Source organism: Molossus molossus, unplaced genomic scaffold, assembly GCF_014108415.1.
Source record: "Molossus molossus isolate mMolMol1 unplaced genomic scaffold, mMolMol1.p scaffold_m16_p_27, whole genome shotgun sequence".
Classification (NCBI taxonomy): Eukaryota; Metazoa; Chordata; class Mammalia; order Chiroptera; family Molossidae; genus Molossus; species Molossus molossus.
Window position 1 is genome coordinate 1,728,777 of NW_023425363.1, and position 10,457 is coordinate 1,739,233.

At 54.5% G+C, this 10,457-nt stretch overlaps 1 protein-coding gene across 4 annotated transcripts in view; it reads left to right on the forward strand.

The window, feature by feature from the left end:
• Window positions 1-10,457, forward strand: part of SLC5A10 (solute carrier family 5 member 10) — an 86,823-nt gene that overhangs the window by 16,104 nt on the left and 60,262 nt on the right. For all 4 annotated transcript variants that reach the window (XM_036278335.1, XM_036278336.1, XM_036278338.1 and 1 more), the window contains exons 2-5: window positions 2,434-2,505; window positions 2,753-2,857; window positions 3,239-3,298; window positions 4,028-4,132. In XM_036278335.1, the coding sequence (XP_036134228.1) occupies window positions 2,434-2,505; window positions 2,753-2,857; window positions 3,239-3,298; window positions 4,028-4,132 (342 nt within the window). The remainder of the gene's footprint in view (window positions 1-2,433; window positions 2,506-2,752; window positions 2,858-3,238; window positions 3,299-4,027; window positions 4,133-10,457) is intronic.

Sequence of the window (10,457 nt, forward strand, 5' to 3'; positions counted from 1 at the left end):
ATTTATGCCTATGTTCCCCCCTCTCTTTCTCTCTCTCTCCATATATATACACAACAGTCCCTTTAACATTTCTTGCATTGCTGGTTTGGTGGTAATAAACTCTGTTAGCCTTTTTTTTTTCTCCTGTCTGGGAAACTCTTTATTTCACTTTCAATTTAGAATGATAACCTTGCTGGTTAGAGTAGTCTTGGATTCAGATCCTTGCTTTTCATTACTTTGAATACTTCATGCCATTCCCTTCTGGCCTGTAGTGTTTCTGTTGAGAAAACAGCTGACAGCCTTATGGAAGCTCCCCTGTAGGCCCCTGGCTGCCTCTCTCTTGCTGTCCTTAAGGTTCTCTCTTTGTCTTTAACTTATGGCATTTTAATTATGATGTGTCTTAGCATGGGTCTCCTTGTGTTCATCTTAATTGGGACTCTCTGTGCTTCCTGAACTTGTCTGATTTTTTCCTTCACCAGGTTAGGGAAGTTTTCTGTCACTGTTTCTTCAAACAGGTTCTCTATCCCTTGCTCACTCCTATGATACTCTGGTACTCCTATGATGCAGATGTTGTTCCATTCCATATTGTCTCAAGGTTTCCTTAAATTATCCTCATGTTTTTTAAGTGGTTTTTCTTTTTGCTGCTCTAGTTGAGTGTTTTTTCTACCTTGTCTTACAAATTGCTCTGCTTCATCTAGCCTATTTTAAATTTCTTACAGTGTATTCTTGATGTCAGATATAGCATTATTCATGTTTGATGGGTTCTTATTCACAGCTTCTATGTCCTTTTTCATGTTGATGTAGTTCCCACTAAGTTCCTTGTAGTTCCCATTAAGTCACTTGTAGTTCTCACAAAGTTCCTTGAGCATCATTATAACCATTACCCTAGACTCTATGTCTAATAAATTGCTTACCTCCATTTTATTTAGCTCTTTTTTCTGGAGAGTTCTCTTTATCTTTCATTAGTAGTGTTTCCTTGTATGTCCATTTTAGTTGTCTCTGGTGTTTGTTTGTATAAATTAGATAGAACTGCTATGACTCCCAGTCATCATAGAGTGGTCTTTTGTAGTAAATGCCCTGTGGGACCCAGTGGTACAGTCTCCTTGACTCCTGAGTTTCATGCTCTAGGAATGTCCCCCCCCTTTTTAAAAAATGTTTTTTATTGATTTTTTAGAGAGAAAGGAATGGAGAGGGAGGTAGAAGCATTGATGTGAGAGAGAAACATCCATTGGCTGCCTCCTGCATGCCCCCTACTGGGGATTGAGCCCTGACAAGGAATCGAACCAAGACCTCTCAGTCCATGAGACGACATTCAATTCACTGAGCCACACTGACTGGGCTAAGAGTATCCCTTTTGTGGGTTATGTGGGCTCTCCTGTTGTAATTGGGCTTTGATTGTTGTCCCATTCATGGGTGGGATCTTCCTCTTAGGCTGGCTGACTGTGAGACTCAACCCTGACCACATCATGTGAGCTGCTATAAAGGGGCCGTTGTTCTATTGTTTCCTCCAGAAGTTAGTGTCCCCACTTGTGCAATCAGTTTGACTCTGTCTATTGCTTTGAAAAAGGATATAGTCTAGCCCTGGCCAGGTAGTTCAGTTGGTTGGAGCATAGTCCTGATACATCAAGGTTTTGGATTCTTTACCAATGAAACCTGAAATGAGTAAAGCCTCAGGAGACGATGAGCCTGGAGTCAGAAAGCAGGATTGGAGTGACAACTGAGAGAAAGCTGTGTGGTCTTGGGAGATTAGTTTAAAGCTCTAAGCATCAATTTCTCCACCAGTTAATCTTCTGTGAGGAGAGAAGCTATTGTGATCCATTTTAACCATTTTAAATTGCACAGTTTAGTGACATTTGGTACATTCACGGTGTTGAACAACCACCACCTCTATCTAGTACCAAAACATTTTATCACCCCAAAAGGAAACCCCACACCTATTAGTAGTCATTCCTTATTGTCTCCTCTCTCCAGTCCCTGGAAACCACTAACCTATTTTTTGTCTTCATGGATTTGCCTATTTTGGACATTCGTATGAACAGAACCACACCACATGTGGCCTTTTGGGTCTGACTTCTCTCACTTAACAGAATGTTTTCAAGGGTTACCCATGTTGTAGCATGTATTAATATTTCACTCCTTGACACGGTTGGATAATATTCCATAGTGTGGAGAGACCACATTTTGTTATCCACTCATCAGTTGATGGACACTGGGTGGTTTCTACCTTTTGACTATTATGAACATTGCTGCTATGAGCATTCATGTGCATGGATTTTGTCTGAACACCTGTTTTCAGTTCTCTTAGATACGCACCTAGGAGTGGAACTCCTGGGCTATAGAGTAATTGTATGTTTAATCTTCGAGAAATGGCCAGACTATTTCCACAGCAGGGGCACCATTTTACATTCCCTCCAGCAAAGCACAAGGGTTCCAACTTCTGCTCTGTTCTTACAGTCCTCCTGTCGAGCCAGCAGGAACACAGTGAGCGGCTACTTCCTGGCAGGCCGGGACATGACGTGGTGGCCGGTGAGTGCACCCCGAAACCTCCTGTCCCTCCTTCAGTGGGACCACATCTGACCTCCAGATAGCAGCATTTGCATCCCTGAGGTCACTGCTCAGGTTGGTTCAAGCAGGTGGTGATGGGACAGGCTGAAGCTGTCAGGGGGTCCCCAAGCTGGGGGTGTAGAAAGGGGGTGCTAGAAATTGTGTGAAGGGTGGGATCTTTGAAATCTTGATGGTCCACGGCTGATTCCTTTTCCCTTCTCCCCTCCAGATCGGAGCCTCCCTCTTTGCCAGCAGCGAGGGTGCAGGCCTCTTCATTGGACTGGCAGGCTCAGGCGCGGCTGGAGGCCTGGCTGTGGCAGGTTTTGAATGGAATGTGAGCTCCCAGAGTGGGGGGCACAGGTTGTGGGAGGTGCAACCACCTTGAAAGGCCCTGGATAGGGGCTCCATGGGAGTGCACCCCTCAATGGCCAGAGGGGCACCTCCCAGCAACTTAGGTCAGCCAGTGTCCAGATGTGTTCTATGCAGCAGTGTTCCTGGGAAAATCTGGTCTTCCAAAATGCTGGACAAACCAGCAAGAAGGGAGCTGCTAGCCCTGACCCAGGCCAGCTGTTTACAGAGGTGCAAGGAGGAGAAGGGGCTGCCCTGGGTTCTCATGGCAAGTCAGACCCCCAGACCACGGGACCCAGTTTCACTTCTGGAGCAGGGCTTGTGGGAGCTGTGCCCTCTGTCCTCACCCTTCCTCTGTCACCTTCAGGCCACATACGTGCTGCTGGCCCTGGCGTGGGTGTTTGTGCCTATCTACGTCTCCTCAGAGGTGAGTCTGCTCCTGGAGCCTCAGGGTAGCCTCCTCTGGGTCTGGACCTTGGTCCAAATTGCTGGTGGTGATAGGCAGGCCCCTCTGGCTTCACTCACAAGTTGGTGAACTCTCCAAGCTGTGTTTGTTGTTAGTCCAATAAACATTCCTATCAACCCAAGGCAGGTCCCCTAGGACATCGGCCCAGGTACCTTTGCTGGTTTCCATGACCCTTGCATGCTGCATCTTGGGAATGATGCTCCATATACCTGGGCGCACAAGCTACACACCTGAATGACACACCTGGGTGGCACTACTAAGCTGCACACCAGTGTGGCACACCTGGGCAACACTGTCCTTGATTCTGCCCACTCCTTTAGCCCCAGCTGAGCTGTCACTAAGTCTGGGGGATTCCATTTCCGGGATCCCTCTCAGTCTGCCCTCTGCCCTGCCCCTCGCAGCCACCTCTCCTTCCAGCCTCAACATAGCTCATCTGGTTTTGTAATAACAGCTTCCAAGCTTGTCCCTCTGTCCCCAGCTACAGCCCCTCCAATCCATTCCTCATGTCAGCCTTGAAGAGCAACATAAACCTTCCACTCCTCTGCCTAAAACCCTGAGGATATTGTCAAAATCTTTAGCCTGGAATTCAATACTCAGCGTGGGCCTGCACGTTGCCCTTGAGGAGCTCCTAGCCCCGAACGCTGGCTGTGGTCTCAGGAACTCTCCCCCCACACCCCCTGCCGCTGCCAGATCATCACCATGCCTGAATACATTCAGAAGCGCTACGGAGGCCAGAGGATTCGCATGTACCTGTCTGTCCTGTCACTGCTGCTGTCTGTCTTCACCAAGATATCGGTGAGCTGTCCCTACCTTCAGCTTCTAGCCAACAGAGGCTGGAAGCCTCCCACTCTGGAGGCCCCTCAGGCAGACTTGACATCCTCTCATGCACTTCTGTCTTGTTGAACATCTGGGGAAACTGAGACCCAAAGAGGAACAATGACTTGCCTAGAGTCACAGAGTGAGTTTGTGACAGCTGGTCCAGGGCCCAGAGTGCAGGCTTAGCAGCCAGGATAGTTAGGCGAAGAACATAGGTTCTGTGACTCCTGATTCACCCCAAGCTCTAGATATGGGGCACCAGAGGGGTACTCAGTATCAGGGGGTGGTGGTGGATGTCCCTGGTCAGCCTCTAGGCTTCCCTGGACTGCACCAAGGTGAGCCAGGACCTCCCACTAGGGGGCGCAGAGAGCCCACATGATCTGCGCTGAGGTTAGAGGCTGCATGTAGCTGACCTGCCTCTTACCTGGGGCTGGCCAACTCTATCACAAACTGTCCCCAGGAGCACCCTTCTGGCATTGGAGTGCCATTGGAGTGGATATTTCCAGACCTCTTTCCCTGAGGGCCTGAAGTCGGACCCGCTGGGAGGTTAAGAGCAGAAAGCACACCAGAATGTCAGTTAGGACTTACTGGAGGCTTGTCTTGTCCAAGCCCCTAATTGTACAGATGGGAAAACCAGGGCTCAGGGAGGGCATGTGACTTGTCTCAAGCCTGCCAGTGACTTCATGCCAGTGCCGGACCTGCCTCTCTCTCTCTGGGGCCACCCAGCCTCCTTCTGTCCACCTTCGGGCAGGGCTCAGGGAGCAGGGCACCTGGCCTGAGTTCTGGGTCAGCCTGCTTCTGGCTGAGTGAACCCGGATGAGCCCCTGAGCCTTGGTTACGGAACATGGAGGAGGCCTGCCTGTGCCTGCCTCTCGTGGCTGCTGCGGAGGCTGGTGAAGGCTGGTCTGTGTGGTGGTGGGCAGTGCTCAGGGAGGCCTGGCTTTCTCCCCGGGGTGGAGTCACCTCATGGTCCCTCTTCAGGTCAGCTCTGGAGCTAGGAAAACCCAGACATGCCATCGATTTTGTGGAGGGAGTGGAGGCCTCGCTGTGAGCCAGGTGCTGCGGGCAGGGCTCCCGGAAACCAGGCCCTGGGAGCATGACGCTCAGCAGCCTGGGACAGCCTGGGGCCCACCTGGCCCGCGAGACCCTGAGTGGGGGCCGACCTGGCCTCTGAGTTGACCGTCTCCCCACCTTGGGCGTGGGAACAGCGGTTGGCGGCCTCTTTGCACACCCTGGAGCCTGGTCGGGGCCTGTACTGTGCACCCACAGGACAGCTCCGGGGGCCAGAGCATCTTGTCCTTCTGAGCAGGTTCCACGAAGAGTGACAGGCAGGCCTGCTGTGCCTTCCACACTAGCTCTCGGGGTGTCGACAGGGGCTTTCTCCCTCGAGGTTCCCTGTAGAGGCCAGAGGCCCTGGCTGTGCACTGCCCTTAGGTCCAGTTTAGAAACCGTCACCCATGCTCGTCCTCCGTTTCCAGGCCCCTCACCAGCCGTCTCCCCTGGGACCAGACACAGAAACGGATAAGCCCCGGCCCTGCCCTCCAGGGGCTGCGCAGCGGTGGGAGGCAGGCGTGCACGCAGAGCAGACAAGCAGGGGCCTCAGACGAGGCGGCAGCGCCTGCTGGCGTCTGAGCCAGGCTTTCATGGAGAAACGGATAGCGGGGGGCGAGTGGGGCATGAAGGCGAAGGAGAAGTGGGTACAGGAGGTGGCGGGTGGCCAGGCAGGAGGCCCAGGTGCTAAGGGTTTCTGAGTCAGCACTTCCCAGGAGAAGACAGAAAGCTGTGAGGAGCGGGGGATGAGGAGATGGGAGCCGTGGAGACTGGGGTGCACCAGAGGCACTCACACAGCAGACCTGGGTGCCCATCCAGCTCTCCGGCTGCCAGTGTCCGCCTGGCCCAGAATGCCGCGGTGGGAGGTGAGGCTGGGGTTCCGATCGCAAGGGCTCGAGTACCCAAGCGGCACTGGGGGTTTAAGCAAGGTAGAGACACAGTCAGTTTTGTGTTAGGGCCCTGCCACCTCCCAGCGGACAGGCTGGAGGGGAGAGAGGCCAGAGGAGGGAGGCCCCGCTGGGGTCTGGAGGAGCCGAGTCGTGGGCCTAGGGGTCCTTTTATCCCGTTTCAGCCTGTTGCTGTTCTGTGGTAGGATTTGTATCTCACACTCAGAGCGACCTGAAGTGGGCAGCTTGGGTGGGACTTGCAGAATGGTGGAGGGTTAAGTGGGAGGGTCCTTAGAGGCTATCTTGTCCTGCAACCCCCGTTTATAGATGAGACCATCGAGACCTGGAGAGCTGCTGTCACTTGCCAAAGGTCATGCTCGGTCAGGCAAAGATCACATGTAGAACCCGGGCCTCAGACTCCCGGGCGGAAGCCTGACCGCTGCCCCGCTGCGCTAAAGCAGTCAGGGTGTGACACGTCAAGCTTTACTTTTTGATGAAGGTGACCCAGTTTGTCCACCTATAAAATGGGGAGCAACCTATTGATGTCAAGGCTGGGGCTTCAGAAGCATGTTGGGGCTGCCCAGAGGAAGCAGCGAGGGAGCACTAGATGTCAGGCTTGGTTTGGGAGGGCGTGGGGCCACCCTGGCTGATGGCCCTAGGTCAAAGCCGTTTGAAAGGCATGTGCCCAGCCGGCCTCCCAGGACCCTGACCACACTGGGCTCAGACCCAGAGATGCCCCACGTGTCTGTACTGCCAGGACCCAGCCCAGACGCAGCTGGCCCGGATGGAGACCACCGAGCCTGGCTGCTGCCATTCCTCAGGTGGGGACCCTGGCCTGCAGAGAGAACCTGCGATGTCAGGGTGCAGAGAGCACCTCACTGACCCTATGGGGCTAAGGGGAACCAAGGTCCAACTCCATCATTGTGTGGCTCTGGGCTAATCTAATCTCTGGAAAGTAGAGAAACCTGGTGTGACACCTCAGGCCTCTTGGAGTAAAGGCCAACTGTGGCCTTAGAGGGTCCTTCCAGATGCAGCCCCTTACATCACTGACCTTACCTCTCCCTCTTCTCCGTTACACACAGCAAGCCAGCATGGCCTCCTCGCAATTCCTTTAACATCCCAGGCTTGATCCTGCCTCAGGGCCTTTGCACTTGCTATGGCCTCTACCTGGAACCTTCTTTCCCGGGATAGCCGCATGGCTCACTCCCTCACTCCTCTCAAGTCTTTGAAATTTCACCTTCTCAGTGAGGCCTACTCCCGCCCCAGCAGGACTGGACTGTGTTACCTGCCCCCTCGTTTTCATACAGGTACTATCTTCCAGTATGCTGAATAGATTACTTAAAATGTCTGTTGTCTGCCTCCCCCATTTTTCTCTTTGTTCATTGATGTATCTCTAGTCCTACTTCATAGGAATGAATGAGACGATGTATGCCAGGGGTCAGCTAACATTTTTTGTAAAGGCCCTGTAATATATATCATGCAAACTACAGTTGACCCTTGAACGACATGGGTTTGAACTGCACAGATCCGCTTACACATGGGCTTTTTCAGTGAGTACACAGTGGCTCTCCGTGCCCTGGCTTCTGCATCCACGACTGGGAGTCCCTGGAGCGAAGGGCCAATGGGATGTGCTGTTCTTCCACCGCTTATATAATGAAATTGAGTGGAGTTTGTTGTCCGTGAGAGTCCCGGAATCAATCCCCTGCAGGTACTGAGGGATGGAGTTTCGTCTCTGCGGAGTCAAAAGTTATACTTGGATTTTCAGCTGCACGGGAGTCGAGGCCCCTAACTCCCATGTTGTTCGGGGGCCAGCAGTTTTCAGCTTTGCCACTGGAGTGCAAAAGCCCATCGCCTGTGTGCCAGTCCTCGCTGCAGTCCATGCAAAAGTGCGCATCCGTTGAGCTCCTGCGGTGTGCCAGGCCCTGTCTGAGCCTGGGTGATGCACGTCTCTGCTGTCAGGGGCTCGTGTTCCAGGCAGACGAGGGACGTAAACAGACCAGTGCAATCACAGTAGTAAGTAAGAGTGTGATAAAAGAAGCGAACGCTGGGCTGAAATCTAGAGTGAGAGGACAGTAGTGGGGACGTGGCTTCGGAGTGGTCTGGGATGAAAATGCGGGGCTGGCAGCAGCCGGAGGCTGTGGGTGCGGCGTGGAGCCAGGAGCTGAGGGAGGGGGAGCCATGGCGGGGAGGCCAGCAGTGGTTTCACTCTGCGTGCTGTGGAAACGCAGACCTCCGAGCTCCCTCCAAGCTCCCTCCGAGCTTCCTCCGAACAAGCCCAGTGCAGGAGGGTGGTGAGGGGCAGCGCAGGTGCGGAGGACTATTTCGCAGGTGTGGCTGGTAGATCAGGTCCAGAGTGTGGCAAAGGAGAGAAGTTTCTGAAACCCTGAAGGGATTGTTATGGCTTCTACGGAGTTGGGCAGGGTTTTGGGAGCAGGGGACACCGAGGATGATTTGGGGGGAAATCACCTGGTAAACTTGTGAACCACCCCAGCTTCTTGGCTACCACCTGGGTAGGGAGGTGGCCCATGCAGGGTGCGGGTTCAGGCAGGGGGGCACATGCTCGTGGGGACATGGGGCTCAGCAGGTCAGCCCAGCCTGCAAGTCAGCTCAGTGGAGCAGCTCCCTCGCACTACTTTAGGCCTCGCTCACTCCGGTGTCCTAGAGTCACAGTTTTTTTCAAGCTCCACGAGATGGTGCCAAAATGGGGTCCTCTCTCTCCAGGGACCTGGGAGCGCACGGTCCCAGGGTCAGCCCAGCCGGAAGGCTGCTGCCTTGGGTGCTGCTTCATGACTGCAGGGCTTTAGGCGAGTTGTTTCAGTCCAAGTGGTGGCGCCTCCTCTGGGGAGGGGACTGGATCATGACGCCAACCTCGTAGGACACCAAGCCTAAAATGAGAATAAAGCGCTCGGGCATCGTGTGGCACACACGTAGGTTTCCAGGCACCCGGCGGGGACTTCCTGGGGCAGGGGGTCTTCTGGTACAAGACGAGAGGCGGAAGCCCCTGTGAGTAAGGCATGGCGTGGGCACAGGCTGGGCCTCACCCTTGGGAAGAAATAACAGGAGGTGGTAAAGACAGTTGGTGAGAATGAGTTTGGGGTCAGATCACAGGAGGAAACTGATGACCTTGCACACCATTCGTAAGCAGTGGGGAGCCACAGCAGGTGTCTGAGCAAGGGTGGAGCAAGGCCCTGGTGAGCTGTGTGCCCTTGAGAGTGGGCCTTCCTTTGAGACTCAAGTTCCCTGCTGCTGTCCTTTTGATCTTCTTCCCAGGGTTTTGCCACCAGGGGCAAGTCCCTCTGCCTTGCCTCTCTCTGTCCACACGGGGTCAGATGAGACTCCACAGCTGCTCCTAGGCCACCAGGGAGGGAGCACAGAGGAGAGATGCCAGTAGGGGGTCTACAGAGGCCAGAGGGATGAGGGGGCTGCCCCTGGCCCAAGCGCCTGTGTTCTTTCCACACTGCTCCCCCATTTTTACAGATGAGAGCCACTGAGGCTCAGGAGGTGAAGCAGCCTTTAGATGGGGACAGTTGACCAGGGACAGACTCGGTCCCTGCGACTCTGGGTTTAGGGCTCCGAGAGTCTGCCAGGTTGCAGCTTGTCTGGTCTGCAGGAGAGAGCCCCGCCTGCGGGAGAGAGCCCCGCCTGGGGGAGAGAGCCCAGTCCTGCGGGAGAGGAGCCCCGTCTACACGAGAGAGCCCCGTCTGCGGGACAGAGCCCCGTCTGCGGGAGAGAGCACCGCCTGGGGGAGAGGCAGCTCAGACAGTGACAGGCGGGCATCACCTGCAATTCTTCCATCTGGGGGCTCCTTTGGATCCTGCAGGCACCTGCACTCCCGCCACAGGCCTCTCGTGACAGCGGCAAACTTTCGCTGACGTTGTGCAGGACCCTGGATGGAAGACAGCAGTTCAAGTCCCATCTTCACACCTTTGTGCTGGCCCTGCTGCCTGTCAGACCCCTCGTCATCGCCTATAGGCAGAGAAGGAAGGGAGCACTGTCCTGGAGAGCAGGGGGAAAGGGAACAGGGCCCCGGAGACTGACCCCTGAGAGGAGAGGCGGAAGCTGAGGGAGCCAAGGCCTGGAGGCAGCAAAGTGCTGGGCACTGGATGGAGGCCAGTCTGGCGTGACCAGAGTCAACTGTGCTTAAAGGATAAGTGCCAGAGCTCGAAGGGTCAGGCACACAGACCGGGACTTTGCTCTGAGGGCAGCTGGGTCCAGGGAGGGGCCTTCAGTGATGGCCAGAGGATGACCAGGCAGGAGGGCTGCTTTCTAGAGCCTTCCAGGCGGGCTCTCACCTGGCACCTCCAGTTCCTCTTCCTGGGCCTCACCTTGGCCACGTCCATTCCCCTCCCTGTGCCTCAGTTTCTCCT